The sequence below is a fragment of the Nicotiana tabacum genome, chromosome 14 (genome assembly GCF_000715075.1).
Source record: "Nicotiana tabacum cultivar K326 chromosome 14, ASM71507v2, whole genome shotgun sequence".
Lineage (NCBI taxonomy): Eukaryota > Viridiplantae > Streptophyta > Magnoliopsida > Solanales > Solanaceae > Nicotiana > Nicotiana tabacum.
This window is the reverse complement of record NC_134093.1, coordinates 13,369,221-13,388,233: the sequence shown is the minus strand read 5'-3', so window position 1 is coordinate 13,388,233 and position 19,013 is coordinate 13,369,221. Positions and strand designations below refer to the sequence as shown.

At 35.0% G+C, this 19,013-nt stretch overlaps 2 protein-coding genes across 3 annotated transcripts; both read left to right on the top strand.

Moving 5' to 3' along the window:
* The first annotated feature begins 1,543 nt into the window (after nt 1-1,543).
* Nucleotides 1,544-5,687, top strand: LOC107785529 (DNA-directed RNA polymerase V subunit 7-like). Of its 2 annotated transcripts, none has more exons than XM_016606855.2 (2): nt 1,544-1,771; nt 4,768-5,687. In XM_016606855.2, exon 2 carries the CDS (start codon nt 4,775-4,777, stop codon nt 5,363-5,365), a length of 591 nt encoding a protein of 196 aa, XP_016462341.1. In that variant the 5' UTR covers nt 1,544-1,771; nt 4,768-4,774; the 3' UTR covers nt 5,366-5,687. The 2 variants fall into 2 exon arrangements, with proteins under 2 accessions (XP_016462341.1, XP_075085448.1); XM_075229347.1 differs by having other exon boundaries at nt 1,549-1,624.
* Nucleotides 5,688-7,168: 1,481 nt separating this feature from the next.
* Nucleotides 7,169-17,367, top strand: LOC107785528 (phosphatidate cytidylyltransferase 1-like). Its single transcript, XM_075229346.1, has 12 exons — nt 7,169-7,347; nt 7,854-7,976; nt 8,704-8,957; nt 13,306-13,457; nt 13,671-13,812; nt 14,156-14,312; nt 15,071-15,118; nt 15,210-15,296; nt 16,488-16,616; nt 16,718-16,774; nt 16,947-17,030; nt 17,121-17,367. The coding sequence occupies exons 2-12, from the start codon at nt 7,908-7,910 to the stop codon at nt 17,208-17,210; spliced, it is 1,269 nt and encodes a 422-aa protein (XP_075085447.1). The 5' UTR covers nt 7,169-7,347; nt 7,854-7,907; the 3' UTR covers nt 17,211-17,367.
* The last annotated feature ends 1,646 nt before the right edge of the window (nt 17,368-19,013 follow it).

The following is a 19,013-nucleotide window of genomic DNA, read 5'->3' as shown; positions in this document are numbered from 1 at the left end:
GTTGGGGCAATGAGGTGGCATGCCGCGTGGCCAAAATGTCTGTGCTATGTGGGATTGGTAGTCCACCTTGGATAATCTTAACAGAGGAGGAGTGTATTTGACTAAATTTTAAAACAACAGGGTTATTTTAGATGAAAAATATAATGGAGCGCAAACTTGATCTTTTTCACATAGTAGAGTGGTAATCTGACCCTTTTGCGATATTATTTTAAAAGTATTTCTAAGTGTCTAATTACGATATGACATATATAGATTTACTTTATAATTAATTTTATATTAAAAATGATCTTAATTATTTATTATTTAGGGTTTGAATAATTCTTTTCAACTTTATTTAATCAAAATGTGTCATCTTCTATTTGATATCTACGGAACAAAAGAGTTGGGGAGAAAAGGAGGAGAATGAGATAATTGTTAATGGTTTGATTTCCCTTTTGAATCAATAAGGAGCATTTTTATAAATAATGATATTTTTGTATTTTATACTCACGGGATGAAGCTAAAATTTGAATTTTTTTTGCCTTACAACACAAAACTACTTCTATTATTCCCTCCGTCAAAAAATATTATTTTTAAATTTATTGTCTAAAATAAATCATATATTCTATGTTTTATAAGTTACTCATTAATAATAAAGTAAAAAATATTTAAAGTTAGATTATTATTAAATAAAATATATATATAATTCGTGACACACTAAAAAAAGTACATCACATAAATTGGAACAGAGAAGGTATTATAAATAATGATATTTTTGTCCTAAAAAGTTTAACTTCCTACTTTCATATATGTGAGAAACTACGCTAGCGTTTGGCCAGGGATTCCCAAATTTGTTTTAAGAAATCTGATTTGGGTGGAGTTTGGTTTGAAGATGAAAATATATTTGGACATAATTTTTCAAAATATATATATATATTTTTAAAATTTTTTTGAAATGTGACTTATACCCATAAGTTTTAAAAACTATCAAAAAAATCCAACAACTCTAAAAAAAATTCATACAAAACAAGCTAAACAAATCCTAACAAAATTCACAAAACAAGCGAAACAAATTTGAAGAAAATTTATACAAATATCAGCAGATTTTAGCAAATTACCTTCAAATTTTATTTTTGTCGTGCATTGCCACAGATTGGCACAACAACTTTGGCGAGTGTTTTCTTATGTTTATAGAGAAGGGCAAAGCCGCATGAGTTTAATAATGGAAAAATGAGTAGATATGGATTAGTTGGGTCATGTTAACAGAAATTGGATCTTTTTATAAAATACAAAAGTTTACGGTAACTTTTGAAAGATTTTTAAAAAATCAAACGGTAATATTTTGGGCCAAAAACAGTTCTTGAGCTGGTTTTGAGATTTGAAATTTTGTCAAAATATGAATAAAATCTATAAACAAACATGTATTAGCCAAAAAAAATTGAATTTTTTTTTAACAAAATCTATGACCAAAAGGGCCCACATTACAACAGAAAAACTGTTCCAAAAAGCTTATTGCTTAAATATGGAAAAAATTTATATTTCTAAAAAAGTGCTTTTGGCTCCCAAAAAACATGATATTTGAAAATAGAAAGAGGTTACAAAGTTTGCAACTTTGGGGAAGTGGCAGAAAAATTGGTCGTACCCGGTAAGCGAATCGTCCCAATTCCCAACCCCAACAGTTGCTATAACCAACTCTTCATCTCTATACTTCCCTTTCATTTCCATAATTGTTTCAATAGTTCTTCTTCGTAAAGCTCCCAAAAAAGCAACTGCAAAGTTTTCTTCTTTCTGGGTAAGAATTCATTTACTAATCTTTGGTTTTCAGTGATTCCATTTCTGTAATTTTTTAGAGATTTGATTTCGTTGTCCATTTACAAATGTTATTGCCGGAGATCAGTAAAACAAATAAAATAGTTGACTTTTGTAGGGTCATTTTACATAACATCATTTTTGGTAGTTTTTGTTTATTTTTTTTTGTCGCTTTTACATGATGTTTTTTTTTCCTTCCATTTGAAATGATGTGCTTTTGCAACTCTGGGTTTTGCTTCTCTTTAGAAGGTTTTAATGGGTGAGTCGTGAATTACGTCCATTTATGTGGCTGTTGTACTCTTTTTGTCATGAGAATTTTCTATGGATGTATGCCTCTTGGGCTTTGATTCAATGGCAAATGTAGTACCTTACGGGATTGTGCTAGACACATGTCATCAGGGGCGGAGCTAGAGACCAAAATACGAGTTCGGTCGAACCCAGTAACTTTGGTCTAAATTCTGTATTTCTCTTAAGAAATACATTTAATATGTATAAAGGGGCTATAATTCAATAACTTAAAAGAGGCTAGAATTCTAAATCCATAAGTGGTCAACTCGCCGAAAAATTATACTACGTATAAGGTAAAATATTACTTGTTATTGATTAAAAATAGACTTCGAACACCCTTGCATAGCCTACTGGCAAAGGTGTTCAAATTGAACACCCTTATTGAATTTCCTAGCTTCGCCACTGCTCAGATTATTAAGTGCATTTGTCTTTTTCTTTAAAAAAAGTAGAAATTCATTATGTAGAATGTGGGTCTCGTTGAGTGAGAATTATAGCTTGAATCTACATAGTTCATGGCGGGCTTCATTAAGAAGCTTCGATAAGGAAAAGATATAAGACTATAGAGAGTCGGGGAAATTTGCCAGGCTAGAATTATTTGCAATCCTATTCAGCGTCACCAGAGAAGTTTTATCAGGTTTCATCCAAAGTTGGCCAAATCTCGAAATAGACTGATTTTGATTTTTCTTTTAGTTCTTATGGATAGGTTGTAGGAACAAGTATCTTGTTACACTGAAACTCTGTAATGATACCTTAAAATAGAAAGGAAAATAAAATCATAAGAGGAAATAAAGCACAGTCCTTTATTGCGTTCTCTTTTCTTCTTAATTTGGATGAGTATTTGCTAAGAGATGTAATGCTTAATGATGGATATCATGTCAGCTACTTTTCTTTTTCTGTTTAATTGTGCCCTTTCTTATAATTGTAAGAGCTGAAGTAGATGAATTTGATCTCTCAAGATATAGTTTGATGTTGCTTAAATGACATAAACTGTATCAGATTCAGATATGTCTCAACTTTTAAAAATTTCGGTCTTATTGTCCCAAAAGCTTCCAACCTTCTCATAAAACTGTTGGAGGAGGCAAGAAAATTTTAAATCAAATGAATACAAAGAAAGTATATAAATACTTTCCTTATAAAAAAAGTATGTAACTACTTCGTATGTTAGTGAAGATCTGAACTTTCTTGAATTTTTTCTCCAAGTTAGCGTTCTCAAGAATTTAAAACTAAGAAGTGATAGGGCAGAACAATCATTTTTGGCCATTTTATATGTTGGTGAAACATGAAACCAGTGGTAGCATTTTTTCTTTATTTTAGTTAGCTTGTGATGTCCAAAAGACCTAGAATCTGGTAATAGTTACACTAAAGACTTTAGGAATTCCGAAAGATCCCTTGAGGTAGAAACCGAATTTTCTGCTTGACTCGCTAGCTAATTTATCCAGGCCGCTGCTGCTCAATTTGCTTAGCTCCAACCATGCTGTATTTTACATTCCCAATCTCTATTGAGCAGACTCCCATTGTCTTCAAGTAAGCTCCTGTTTGAACGCTCTCTTGAGCATGCTGGTTGGATGAATGTCGTGTCTATCATGCAAGATTCTTATTCGACAGTTAGATATTTCCTCTATCTTATTTGCTATTAGTGGTGGTAAAATGGTTAAAAGAAAATACTTATCCACCCATATTATCCATTAAAAAGTGGGTTGGATAATGAACTATTTAAAAACGGGTCAAATATGGATAAGAATCATATTATCCACTTAGAAAATGGATAACCAATGGGTTTAATTTTTACATTTGTAAAGTCTCAAATTGGAGGTTGCTCAAGTTTGGGAGACTAGGAATTCTTCCAAAAGTTATCATATTCAAGAAGTCATGGATAATATCCATAATATCCGCCAGTTAACCCGTTTTTTATCCGTATTAAATATGGGTCGGATCGGATTATTTTGTCCATTTTTGTGTTACCCGTTTTCGACCCGCCCATATCCAGCTTGCCCCGGCCGCTTGCCACCCCTATTTGCAATTTGCCACCCCTATTTGCAATTTACAGTTCTATATGACTATATCTCCTAAATGTGTTTTTTTCTACATAGGGTTACCACTCACTCCCTACCCCAAGGTAGATGCCAATCTTGTTGTGAATGGTAGATGGCCTTAAGGCTGCTCCTTCTACTTTCCACACGCCAAATTATCCTATCAATTTGCTTGTTTTCCTCTATAGCTGTTTTGTTTCATTTTAATAATAGTTGTTCTCATAGTATTAGTTAACTAGGGTGTCAACTTAGGTACTTGTTGATTATTCAGATTACATGATTAAGGCATTGGTTATGCAGTAGACAACTCTATCTGTTGGTCTTGCATTTCCCTTCTGTCTATTAGCTGTTGTATATCTGCATTTTGTCATTCTTTATATTATTTTTAAATTTTAATAGCCAGGTGTGGTGCACTTATTGATTCGGGCTTACAGATATCGATAAACTTTACTTAATCTTTGTTGCGACTCATTTTGCTCTAGGCGGCATGATCTCTTCCCTGTGCCTCTGGCCATTTACATCATTGTACATTATGATTCTGTTTGGTGCGCCCACAAAATGCTTACAGCAGAATAAAAAGGGGAAATGGCAAGGGAATGTGGCTGATTTATTGTAGCATTGTTCTCTGTCCTAGTTATCTTATTTTGTGTTTGAAATGTAGGGACTCAATGCTGTGCGACCTCGAAATTCTCTTCTATGTGGTAGTTCCGATGAAAGATATAAAAGAAAGTGGACAAGTCCCGGGAAGTGTTGTCATCAAGCATCTTTTGGACCACCTCGCTTGTGCGAGAGTTACAGAAGATTGCGGATACTTTCTCAGAATAACAAAAGTGAAGAGCATAGGCAATGGAAAGATGTACCAAGAAAAAATAGGCAATGGAAAGTTGGAGTTATCAGAGTACATCATTTTCCCAGTAACCTTCTGTTTTCATTCCTTCTTACCAAAAACTGGGGAAGTCTTGGTTGGTATTGTTATCAAGGTTGTCAGCAACGGAGTCTTTCTGAAATGCGGACCTATGAAGTTTGTTTATCTCAGTGTTCGAAAGATGCCAAATTACAACTATGTTTCGGGTGAGAAACCATTCTTCTTATGTGATGATCACTCGAGGATTGAAAACGAAGTGGCTGTCCGATTTGTTGTGTTTGCTGTGAGATGGAACAATGGAGCTGTTGCTAGGGATTTCAACATTCTTGCAAGCATAGAAGGTGATTGCCTTGGGCCAATTTCACTGAATGGATTAGATGGTTTAGAGCTGTAAATTTCTTTATAGTAAAGGAAAAGAGAAAAGTGCATTGTTAGAGTAGTTTCTCTTACCACATCAAAATAGGAAAACGAGGAAACTTTGTATAGTTTGATTTACTTATTAGAGGTGAATGAGTTATCAGTGAGATTATAATTGTAAATGGTAGAGTTACAGCTTTTGGTGAGAATGTGTTGGAAAAATGAAAATGGCTGAGATACCATAACAAAAGAATGATATCTTGGAAGTATTTATGTCTCTTAGAAGCATATTATTTTCTATTTTTGGCTGTAACTTAATGAATTATTAATATATATATATATATTTATTTATTTTTGCATGTGAAGTGCCACACCAGCATCTTTTGTTTTCCTTTCCTTTACAAGATTCTAAACTTGTGTTTATGGCAGAGCATAGCCTTTAAAAAGCATAAAGGAATCATTGACAATGTGAAGTCTTAAAAGTTGATAATATTATCAAGTGAAAACATCTAATGCATTTGGAGTAAAATAACTGAAAACTGAGCTTTCCCTCTTCTTTTAGTGCCATTTTAGTCATATTTAGTGGACGACTTCAACTATGAAATTTATGCTTTTCTTTGCCATGGAGAAAGGTAGATGCCATTGCCATCTAAAAGAGCTAATAACCTTATTCTAACAACTTGTTTGGATTGGTGTTACATATCGTTTCATAATCTATATTGTACTGTATTGTATTATTTAATAAATACAATGTTTGGATAGCTTGTATTGTTTGCCATTGTTTCATGATGTCACACACCAATAATATGAAGAATAAAATTGCAATACTACTAAGGAAAAATAGGATACGTAGTAGAATTATTATATAAAAAAGTATGATAAAAGATAAATATGATTATTTAATAATAAAGAATGACAAAATGAGAGGAAAAAGCAAGATAACGATGCCGCCACACCAAATCCGTCGTTCCATAAAGTGATACTTTTAGTCATTACGTAACGATAGATTTAACGATACGATACAATAAAATCTAAGTAACAATCAAAACAAACATTATATTTAAAGTAACAATACGATACAACACAATATGTAACAACCATCCAAACAAGCTGTAAAAGCTTTTCAAAATGAAGCTTTTAGAAGAAGCTTTAAAGGCATTTTTCTATGACAAACCACTAAAAAAGAAAGGAACCAAAAAAGATGGGAAAAAAAACAAGAGAAAGTAATGAATACAAATAAGAAGGAAATAGAAAAGAGAGGATAGGGAAAGAAATAGAATGCCAAAAAAATAAAATAAAAATGCACATCCCTCTATTATTGGTTATTTGGTTTAGCTGGAAATTTTAGCAACCAAAAGCTCCTAAAGTGACAAGTGTTTATCATTAACTCATTGCTCCAGATAGATATTATGTATTTATGTTGACATTTCTGCCCCCTGATGCTTCTATTATTAATTTTGGCATATTAAACAAATGACTCATTAATACTTAATCACACATTTACTATTAATTAACTTAGATATTCTAGATTTAGGCATATTCTTGATTTAACTATTGGGTATTCCTGAAAATCTGAAATTTAGCTTGAAATTACATAAATTTTACATAAATAAACTCTTCAGTTCCTTGACCCTTTTTTTTTTTAAAGGAAATAAAAATAGTTTATGTTTCTATTAAGGAATATCTTTTGGCAAACAAAAGCCAAAGAGTGCAATATAATACCATAAGCTTTTTAAATTTCTTTTTTGTTTTTATCGAACGCATGAGAATAAAGACAGTGATGCCACTACTCTTGGACTTATATTTTTGGTATTTATTTATCTTTTAATTATTGTTAAGTACGGAGTATAGTTTTTATAAGCCCCATATAATCAGGAAAATTCAAGAGCTTGTTCTATAATTATCGAAAATCTAAATTTCAGTTCTCCTGTTATAACTCCAAAAAATTTACCCTCCAAATTTAACCAAAAAACAAAGCCATAACTCAGAAACTTCATATTTTTGCTCCCACAAACACAGGTATATTCTCTTTAATTTCTCATTATGTTTAAATTTTAATTGGCTGTGCTATTTTTTCCACTGTCTGTTTATGATTTTTGAACTTATTTATTTGAAAGAAGTTAAGTTTGTTTCGTTTATTGAAGAAGACTCTTTTAGCAAAATAGTATTTTGTTGTTATTTCTTGATTGAAACTGTCTAAATTGTTAGCTTTTTTTAATCAAGATACAATTTTTTTGTTATGTTTGAGTTTTTTCCCCCACTTTTCTTGATTAGGGTTATGAGTTATTGCAATTTTTAGTTGAGTTTATTATGTGGGGTTTATAAAGGTTTGAACTTTTCAGTTTTCATAAGATGGCAATGCTTACTGAAATGGTGTTACTGAAATTATGTTGTATGTATTTGTATCTTTGAGTTTTATGTGTATCATAAATCTATATGAATAGTAATATTCTCTGTTAAATTCCATGATTTTGGCTATTTCTAGCTACATTAGCTTCTTATTATTTATTTTTGAAATTTTCTAGGTGGCTGTAAGTATTCATGCATTAGTAGTGGAGTAAAGATTTGATATTGAAGTAATGCAAAAGGATAGTAATTCGGGTGCCCCAGGAACACCACGACTACGTCGTCGCAGAGGATCAAATGAGGTGACTTTCCTTTTGTTTCAGTGTTTTTAGTGACTGGATGCATTTCTATTTTTTTTTCTGGTTGCTCTTAGTCGGTTTTAATCGCTTAAATTTAAGAATGAAAGAGTGTAGATGAATAACGGAATGACATTGAGAGTTAATGTGCCTTTTGACAAAAGCAGTGGTATGGACTGAATATACAGTTTAAGATGTTAATTTGATTTTTGTATTGTATTAGTGGTAGTGAAAAAAATTAATGAAGTAGCGGTTCAAAATTTGTTTGATAGTCAGGTTCGAGCCCCGCAGTAAGGGAACTAACTCAGGTATTTAAGTGGAGACAGGTAGAGGGGCAGGTCCATCATTCCCGAGTTTCGTAGGCTCGGACCAAAGGGTCAGCTCCAGACAGATTTCTCGGTCATAAAAAAAAAGTTGTTTGATAGGAAAACATCACATTAACATTTAAAATTTGAATAATTAAATATGTTTCAACTCTTGAAGATTGTGAAAGTGGTATCGACGGCAGAATAACATTATCAGTATGATGGTGTGAAACAATTTGGAATGTCTTGTCATATAAAATGGAAAGGGGGGATTCCTTATTTTTTTGGATAAGTAGTACTCCTATTATTTATTGCTTATTCAATTCTGCGACTAGAAAATGCTAGATTTTGGTTTTCGGAATCTTGTAGATGCTACGTGTCTGAAGTTGTTGCTGAAGTTCTTTTTCTCCCTCTTCCTGAAATTTCAGGATCCTCAGGAGGTTACCAAAGCAAATGGAGCCCATTTGCTTGTTGACGATCGGAGCAAGTATAGGTCAATGTTGATCCGTCTATATTCAACGCTCTGGATGATTGGTGGTTTTGCTTTCATCATTTACATGGGGCATCTTTATATTTGGGCCATGGTAGTAGTAATACAAATCTTTATGGCAAAAGAGTTGTTCAATCTACTTAGAAAAGCGCATGAAGACAAGCAACTTCCTGGTTTCAGGCTATTAAATTGGTGAGCAATATCATTCTTGTATTTTGCTTTCCTGATAAATTTTCTTTTGCCATTGGACTTCTTCTAAAGGCCATGTATTTTACTGAAAAGTGAGTTTGCATTGAAGAAAAAGGCGAATAACATCTTCAGAGTGGTTTTCATATAAAGGACATTGACTGCAAATCTGAAAGCCTCTTTTGGAGGTTGTTCTGGGTGAGGCATGCCTCCCTAGCCGCTGGCCAAGAGAAACAGGAGACTTTCAGAGGGGCATTATGCGAGTCATTCTGTGATGGAAAAGTACCACTCTTGTCGTGAGAAATCAAGAGTATGTAACAAGATCTCACAGAAAAAAGACCGTTTGTCTGTCCTCTTCAAATGAAGGAATCTGATTTCGGTTGATCTAGAGCGAAGTTGCTGATCAATGTTAACAAATCACATGTCCTTTTAACTTCCTAATCACTTAAGTTCCTTTGGAAGAAAAGATAATCCTAGTGAAGTGGAAAAATAAGCTATCATGGTGTTGTGAAGAGAAGAAATACTATAGATATCATGAAAACTGTGCTTTGAGAGATGAGAGACTCAACCAAGCATCCTCTCAAAATCTAAATTTCCTGCCATTGCCAAGTAGAAAACCATAATTTTCAGTGAATTTGCCTCCATAAGAATGCATATGCTTCCAAATTCCATGAGGTTCGGTTGATTCTTTGGTGAGCCGAGGATTACCCAAAGTGAGCTTTTCAGCCAATAATCTTCCCCATACGTTCTCATCCTTTTTGAATCTCCAATACCATTTTAAAAGAAGACTTTCATTATGGGACTTCAAGTTCTTAATCCCAAGACCCCCGTTCTTCCTGTTTCTGATAGCATTTTCCCCGGCCATCGAGAGTTGCCCTGTTTGCTCTATTCCATAGGATATCTCTTCTCATCTTGTGAATACACGTTAAGATTGACACCAATGCTTGAAAGAGGAACATGCTGCTGGTTTGAAGAGCACCAGGAACACTATTTAAGAGTGGCTCTTCCCCCTATAGATATATACTGCTGTTTCTAGTTTGCCAAATTTTATCCGTCTTCTCGAGAACTCCATTCAAGATATTGATGGATTTGTGCTTCAGATGTATTGTTGGCCGAGAACCAATGTTGTATTGTAGGATGATAGCTAGTTGGTGAATATTTGAAACTTAAATTAACGGAAAGAGTGAACTTTTTGAGAAGTCGATGTGAAGTTCGGGGAAGGCCGCGAAAGGTTCTGTTTCAACCACTACTAGAAATTCGGCAAAAACCGACCAAGGTCGACCGACCAACTTTGGTCGGTCAAAAAACCGACCAAAAAACCGACCAAAGTTGGTCGGTTTTACAAAATATTTGTTTTTAAATTTTTTTTACGAAACCGACCAACTTTGGTCGGTTTTCTTTGGCGCAAAAGTGCGGGAAACTATTTTTGAGTCCCGCGAAATTTATTTTTCAAGAAACCGACCAACTTTGGTCGGTTTTTCAATTAAAATAAATAAAAATTAATATTAAAAAAACTGACCAATCGGCTGGTCATTTTAAAAAACCGACCAACTTTGGTCGGTAATTTTACTTTTTAATAAAACCGACCAACTTTGGTCGGTTAATTTCGTGCGAAAATACAATTAAAGAGTATAAATCAAATAAAAGACAGTCTTAAAACACAATGCACCAATGGTCTAGTGGTAGAATAGTATCCTGCCACAGTACAAACTCCGGTTCGATTCCCAGATAGTAAATCTTTTGATTACATAATTAAAATACGGACCAACTTTGGTCGGTTTTTTTTGCAATGTTTTTTTTTTGAATTTAATTGACCGACCAAAGTTGGTCGGTAATTTCCGACCAAGTTTGGTCGGTATGCCTTTCCGACCCCTAAAATACCATCCACACGTAAATGGTCGCGTTTTGGTCGGTTATTGGCCATTACCGACCAACGTTGGTGGTTTTTTTGGTCGGTTTTTACCGGATTTCTAGTAGTGAACTTAATCGTCCTATAATTTAAAACTAGTAGATAGTGGTGTGAAAGGTGATTGAATTGAAACTAAACACAAATTTCAGAATGGAGAATGGAACTTACTTGAGCTAGAAAGGAATCATATGGATTGTTTGGGAGGTCAATTGGCGAAGTCTGTCAATTATTTGAAATACAGTATAGTCAGTCTGAGAACTTGAGGCCACAGGAGAGTTATGCAGAAGGTGGAGGAAATAAGACCAGCTATAGAAGTACTGCTCATTCTAAAGCTTCAATAAGTTCGATAGATCCCTTCGAATAGTTGCGACTGAAGGGAAAATGAGAATTGTGACTATCATCCCAAATTTTCCTTAATGCAGCTTTCTTGAATTTGGATGTTCAAAAGTTCTTGAAGAAGGATACGTCTGGCTGATCTTCCTTCCAACAAAATCTCTGCATCTGAAAGCTATCCTAAAGTGGCAAAGATGGAGAAATGTCGAGGAGGATTCTCTAAAACAAGTGAATTCTTCTTTCGAAGGTGCCCGATGGAGTATTTGGTGATGTTACATCAGATATTCCAGCTTGCTCGGAAATTAGGAAACGAGCCTAACAGACATGAAAGTTTTTCAGTAGGAGTTTAAGTGTCAGATAAGAACAGAATGTTCTTCTGTTCGAATTTCGTTAAGACTAAAAGCGGAAAATATTAAGGTGTGTGAATGCCACTTGGGAGAACACAAGCTATCAGTGAACTGGTTCTGCCTCTACTCTGTTCCCATTTTGATTAATTGTGCCATCAAAGTCAAATATCCATGCCCTCCTCTTCTGTGACAGCTATTTCCTCGTCCCGTTGTAGGATATTAGGGGAAGAGATGAACTCCTACTACACCTGGATTAGACTCTTAGGAACTACCTCTTCATCTTTGGTTCGATGAAGTTTTAGAGCAACTGGTGACTCTTCTGGTGGATGTTGGAGTTGGATGCTGCATCTAGACATCGGTTGCATCTAAGATGGGCAAAGATATGTGTTCGGTGGATATACAACTGGAGCCCGGCAAGATTTGAAATAGAAGTTGTGGAATTGATTTTCGAGGTTCCAATTTGGGTTGATTAACAACATTGCTAAGTTGTTGTCGGAGATTTTCACTATGCAGCCAGAATGTCGGGAAGTCTGGCATCTATGACATAACACCGTACCCTTGAAGATGATGAATAGCTGTAGGCCAATTCTCTTTTCCACATTGGTTATTACAAAATAGAGGGGGAGGGGAGACGTGTTTAACGGGTCAAAAAATTCAAAAATTGAAAAGGTGTACCCAATGAGAGCACTTGGAAAAAGAAAATCTTAATCGGAGTACAAAGTGGTCAGTATGGGATGTCCAAAGCCAGGTTCAGAGCCAAGCTCATCCTATACTGCGATCATTTGGTACAAAGAGAAGTTATACATGGATTATAGTGCATGGATTAGTTATGTAGGGATTAGTAATACATGGACTATTTCTTGACGGGTGTTCTATTCATTGCACTAACAGTGGATATAGAAGATATCATTTAAAATATTTATTTATTTATTTGAATAAAATAGCAATGAGTTTGCAATTATACCCTTGTGGGATTGCACTGCGTTTGTTGTTGTTGTTGTTGTAGTTTACAATTATACCCTTGGATGCTTGGCCTTCATTGGCTTCTAGGAAAAAGGCAAGGATAATTTTGTCCTTTTGGTGTTTATCCATGTATAAGTTATACATAGATTAGTTATTCCATGCTGTTGGTGGTATAAAATAGTAAACCAATTGGTGTATTAGTTATACAAGGATTAGTTATACATGATTCAAAATATAAACCAAACATTGGATAAAGTTATACCATGGTTATTTTCCTTATACATCATACAAAACGACCCCTTAGGGGTGAAGCACATGAAGCCTAACTTTGGTGAAGCACGCGGAATGGCTATCTTGAATAGTAAGTCACCCACATTATATGCTTCCAGCTGTGGTGAGGTCCAAAGTGCAGACTTGCACGTGATGGACCCGGTACAAGTGGAAATGAACTCGTATCTGGTCTAGGTTAGGTATATTTTGAACAAAGAGGGAATTCTCGAAATTACTTGATATTGGTTTAGCTAATCTGGTTCATATGTGGACTTGGGACTATTTTAGTTGGCCTGTGATACACAGACTGAAACCTCCAAGCTGTCAGGCTATGGAAACTAGATAAGCAAATCTACTGTTGCCTTTGCATCACTTGAGCTCACGGTTGCCTCTGTTGAGTCCCTTCACTAGTGATATATATCTGCAGAATGTAGTTTGAGAAGCTTGGGTATTTATATTACAAGATTGATGCAGTATCTTAGTGTTTACAGGTTCTCTTTTCTGTTTTTGCTTATTATATTATTCTTTCCAGGCACTTTTTCTTTACAGCAATGCTGTTTGTATACGGACGCATCCTGAGCCAGAGGCTAGTCAACACGGTTACATCAGACAAATTTTTATACAAGCTTGTTAGCAGATTTATCAAGTATCACATGGTCACGTGTTATTTCTTGTATATCACAGGTTTGTACGGGCTATTTTATAGTACTCACTCAATGTTGCAATGTCGACAATCACTTTTCCATTTAACAACACCCAAGGCATATCAAATCACAAATTGTTCTGTATACTGTTCCTTATTTTTTCATAATATGAATGACTTTGTGATACTGACTGCTGGATTACTACCTTTTCCGCTGGTTGAGTTTTACTGTTTTCCCTCTCATTTGAAATCAGGTTTTATGTGGTTCATTTTGACATTGAAGAAGAAGAGGTACAAGTATCAATTTGGCCAGTACGCTTGGACTCATATGATTCTGATTGTAGTATTTACTCAGTCCTCTTTCACTGTAGCCAATATTTTCGAGGGAATTTTCTGGTAAGACCGCTTAAATCTATTTCTTCCATTTTGAATGGATTTTCTGTTTCAGTAGTCTTTCACTTGCCGGTTTTATGTTATTTTACTGCTGAAACTATTCTTTGAAGACTACCCTGCCCTCCGCTTCTTCTAATTGTTTTTGTTCTCTTTGGGAAGTAATCATTTGGACCAACTTCAGGTTTTAATTTCTTTCCTCAGCGTGCATATGTCTAGTCGAAAGATAGAGGGCTTCTTTTATGTTTTTGGAACTGCCACATTATACCACATGTTTTGGCCATTTTGACAAGATCAACAAAATTGGACATGGATATAGAACTTCAAACAAAGGTTTATTATAATGCAGGTTCCTTCTTCCAGCATCACTCATTGTCATCAATGATATAACTGCTTATATTTTTGGATTCTTCTTTGGAAGAACTCCTTTGATCAAGTTGTCCCCCAAGAAAACTTGGGAGGGCTTTATTGGGGCATCAGTATCAACCATTATCTCCGCATTTCTGGTAAGTTGTTGTGTATTTCAGGAAAAAAAAATTTCATGGACTTGTCTCTAGTTTGGAATTTATGAATTGATGACGGTGCACATTGGTCCTATTCGCATGTTGTTATGTCAGCTTATTAAGATAAACGCTATCTTTTACAATATGCTACTTACTTCTTGTGCTCAAATTTGTTCTAGGTTCTGCAAAATATGTATCTATACAAATGTTAGAAGGTAAAGTGATGGTTGTTGTAATGTTAGAATTAATTAATTATGATTGTTCTGGCACCGCGTCTCTTTTCAGTAACAGTTCTGGCGAGACAGCCTCTATATTGCCCCTTCGGCTATTGTTATGGCAACAACTTTTCCACAGAGATTTTTATGACCTAACTTCCCTGTGAAATTCTTGTGATTAGAACATTTTTGAGAATTTTCGGGCAAGTTTTCCCGCAACCATTCAGACAGCTATTTGCTTTTTATGTTTAGAATAAGCTAACTCAAGTTGGATTTCTCACCTTGACTTCAGGGGTCGTGTTAGTGTGAATGAGTTACAATATTAGCAATAGTGTTACGTGTTAGTGTTTAGTTAGTCTCTCATAAATATAACATATGGATTGTATGTCTTGTATTGTGTTGTCATCAAATTATCTATGTACTCTCTCCCCTTCTCGTGTTTTTCCCGCACCTACTAAAGATTTGTCTTCAAAACAATGATTTGAGAAGGGTGTATGCCTTTTGCAATAATTTGCTAATTACTTTCTGTTATGTGCTAATTTGCAGCTTGCCAATATATTTGGTCGCTTCAGGTGGCTAACATGCCCTAGGAAGGTAATGTTTTAGGGTAACGTCTCTCCCAATTGGCTTGAGAGATTTGCTCCTCTGTTTTGGAAACCTTAAAATTCCAAATTGTTTAATGCAGGATTTATCAGCTGGGTGGCTTGATTGTGATCCTGGTCTACTGTTTAAACCAGATTATTTTACTGTACCTGAGTGGTTTCCTGCATGGGTAAGTGAAATTCCGTCAAAACTTCGACATTTCAAGTTTTTTTTTGGTTGCTTTGTTACTACTTGCATATTTACTATTCTAGTGACTTTGGTAAAACCTTGTATCTTCATGTTGTTACTCCCATGCCTCAACCATTAGGCCATTCCTTTGGCAACCTGAAAAGTGTGATTCTTTTATTATAAAAATGGATCTAATGGTTTTACTTTTTAACTGCTACTCCATCTGGAAGGGTATGAAAATTAAATTAAATGTCCGGAAGACCATAAAACTACTACCATTGGCAAATCATAGAATCGAACACAGGAATATCAAACTGAATGCCAGTAATTGATTGTGGATTTCTTGGAGGCGAACTAGCTTTAATTAATTGTGGTTGGTGCATTCCTGCCCCCCAAAAAAAAAGGGAAAGGAGAAAAATGTGAGTGGTGCTTTGCAGATAGTTCATTTCTTTGATAGAGTGTAGCAGATGGCTAATTATTTTGGCGACATGAAACTTCTAATCATTTCCTAACAATCTAGAAAGCCGGTAACAATGTAAAAAAAGAAGAAGATAAAATAAGAGGCTAACAGAAAAACCAGAAGAGGTTGCGATCTAAAATTTTATCAGTTTGGGGCTTGAAACAAGGTTGGTGGTGTGCACATTGTTAATCATGTGACATTGTTACTTAAAAAATCCTTTGAGGTATATGAGTATTATACTTGTGTCATATTTTTAGAAGCAAAAACTTGTTTAGATGATTTTGACCACAACGAACGTCCTCACTGGTGGTCAAATTTTTTGGACATGCTTTGAATATAAAAGTGGGTACAAGTTATCGTTTAGCGTAAGTTAATTTGATGTTGTGTGTGATAACTAACATTATATATGAACTTTAAGTATAATATTTGTGAAACTGCCTTTAGTCTGTAGATTAGTTTTATGTCAACCATAATGATTTAAAATTTCTTAAAATATTGAGCGTTGAATAATGCGGTTCATGAGATAAAACTGCAAGTGGTTCATTTCGATTGTCCTAACACTCAACATGAGATTATCCGGTGATTCATCCTTTTGAAAAAAAGTTGATTTCAAGTTATTTGCCTCTTCTTCGTTATGCTTGTGTTATTATTAACCTTTCTGAAGTCAATTTAAATCCTTTTTTAGTTAATCCATCATTGACATAACAACTTCACTAATTCTTACTATTGCAGTTCCCTTGGAGAGAGATCTCTGTTTTGCCTGTGCAATGGCATGCCTTGTGGCTTGGCTTGTTTGCATCAATCATAGCGCCTTTTGGAGGCTTTTTCGCTAGCGGCTTTAAGAGAGCCTTCAAGATTAAGGTTCAAAGTTATTACTTCGTCTTGTTTTTAGTTACCCTCGTGGGATCGTTACTAATATGTTGCAGTCATCTAATCTCCCTCTCTCTCTCTCTGTGCTGTAGGATTTTGGTGATAGTATACCTGGACATGGTGGCATCACAGATAGAATGGATTGTCAGGTGAGCTAAATGAAATATGGCTCTCTATACCTTGTTAGTACGATTAGAATTTCCATAGACCGATAGATTTCTCCTTCACTTCTCCTCCTACTCTGGCCTGTTAGTAGTGCTTTCTTGTTGCGATCTGAATTATCGAGTTAGTGAGTGTCTTCTTATGTGTATGATCATGCAGATGGTGATGGCTGTTTTCGCATATATCTATCATCAGTCTTTTGTGGCGCCTCAGAATTTGTCAATTGAGATGGTCTTGGATCAGGTACGTGGCTCAAGTTACATGAAGTCCGGTAAATTTCTTGTAGAAGTATTTCTGTTTGAGCTGATATACTTAGAACTCTATATGATACAGATAATAATGAACCTGAGCTTTGAGGAGCAGCGAGATCTGTACTCGAAACTTGGGCAAATCATCCAGGAGAAAATGTTTGGAGAATCCTGAGCACATATTGTATATGTTTTCTTTTTTTTTGTTTAGCGTCGCTGCTGTTGACATTTTGCACACTGTACAGTGCCTCTGTCACTCTCTATCTCTTTGTATTTTTGGTTTGTTTTTCTCCTTATATTCTTTAGTAGTTCAGACTACTATATTGATCAAATTATAGGGCATGATTATGAAACTGCAAGAGTGGGTTGCTCTAGTGGTGAGCACCCTCCACTTCCAACCAAGACGTTGTGAGTTCGAGTCACCCCAAGAGCAAGGTGGATAGTTCTTGGAGGAAGGGAACCGAGGGTCTATCGGAAACAGCCTCTCTATCCCAGGGTAGGGGTAAGGTCTGCGTACATATTACCCTCCCCAGACCCCACTAGTGGGATTATACTGGGTTGTTGTTGTTATAAAACTGCAGAAAGCTAGATAATGTTATGGCATATACTTGGGAGTTGAGACTAATAACTGATTGATTCAAAAGATTGCATTCAGGCTCCCAAGTTATGCTTCTTTTAGCTTAAGAAAACTCTTCTTAATTCGCGTTGTGCCCAGGGGCGGATTTATAGCCCATTTTATGGGGTACGTGAACCCATAGTCTTTCCGTCTAATTAGATATTTTATGTACATATTTTTTAGAATTGATATAATATTATCTGCTGACACTCATGCTTTAAAGAGATCAATTCACATAGTATACTTTATTTTTTCTCCTTTATTTAGTGGTACACCCATATTATAAAAATTCTAGATCCGCCCATGGTTGTGCCTATAGATATTCAACTTTGCAGGTTCTATCTTTGTCACTTCACCATGTTCTGGTTCAAATAATTGGAGATTAGTTCATTAATTTACTTATCCATCCTTTTCTTAAGAGAGCATGCCATTAATTCTGCACTTAGTCAATTCAAGCTACAAATATACCTATTATTTGCAGCTTAGTGATTGACATTTGGCAATTAGTAGTCTCATCTCCTAAGGGTTCGTTTGGTATGAGGGATAAGGGATAATTAATTTCTAGATTAAATTTGAGATGAGTTTATCCTTCGTTTGGTTGGAATAAAATTATGGTATATTTAGTGTTATTTTTATTCCTATGCGAGAGTGGGATAACAATCCCTGAATAACTAATCGCGGCATAATTAATAACTTGCTTCCCAACCAAACGTTCCCTAAGTGAACTAATACACCTGTTATTGTATGACTAACCAAGTTGTTCAACGTCATGTTAAAGAGTTGAAAGATAGCAAATGAGTGGATAAAGTACTTTGATTTCGTTTTACAAGAACAAGAAGGCTTTCAAAATTGTGGTAACTGTTCTAAAATTAAACTTAGTAGACATATATGATGAAGTCTTGCAAAATGATAGAGCATACACTTTAGAAACAAATGATTTAATCAAAATAGTTTCATGAGAAATGTAATCCTTTAACAAATGTATTTTATTACCCTCGTAGAGTACACTATAGTAGCGAACACATTAACCTCAAGCATATGGCATACTGATCAAAAGTGGGTCGAGAATTACGAGCTCTCGGGTTTGAATTCCAATGAAGGCAAAAATGATAGGCAAGAATTACTCAGTACATTTGCTAGTGGAAGATAGTAAGTATACCGTGAAATAAGTAACCCTGGAAGCAGAGGCGGAGCTAAGATTTGAAGTGTCTGGGTTCTAAATTTTAAAATAAAATATTATTTTCAGTGAGAATCGAACTCCCATCTTTTCCAACAAACCCATAGCCCTTACCGTTGAACCAAGACCCCTTTTGTTACTAGGTTCGGCAGTATATATTTATATAGATTTAGTAAATATTTTAA

Bases quoted from the DNA above. Each gene is read 5' to 3' on its own strand.
- LOC107785529 (XM_075229347.1), top strand. From the start codon at position 1,551: ATGATATTTGAAAATAGAAAGAGGTTACAAAGTTTGCAACTTTGGGGA. The intron at 1,625-4,767 runs GTAAGCGAATCG...TTTGAAATGTAG, and splicing joins AGAAAAATTGGTCGTACCCG to GGACTCAATGCTGTGCGACC.
- LOC107785528 (XM_075229346.1), top strand. From the start codon at position 7,908: ATGCAAAAGGATAGTAATTCGGGTGCCCCAGGAACACCACGACTACGT. The intron at 13,458-13,670 runs GTTTGTACGGGC...ATTTGAAATCAG, and splicing joins TTATTTCTTGTATATCACAG to GTTTTATGTGGTTCATTTTG. The intron at 13,813-14,155 runs GTAAGACCGCTT...ATTATAATGCAG, and splicing joins ATTTTCGAGGGAATTTTCTG to GTTCCTTCTTCCAGCATCAC.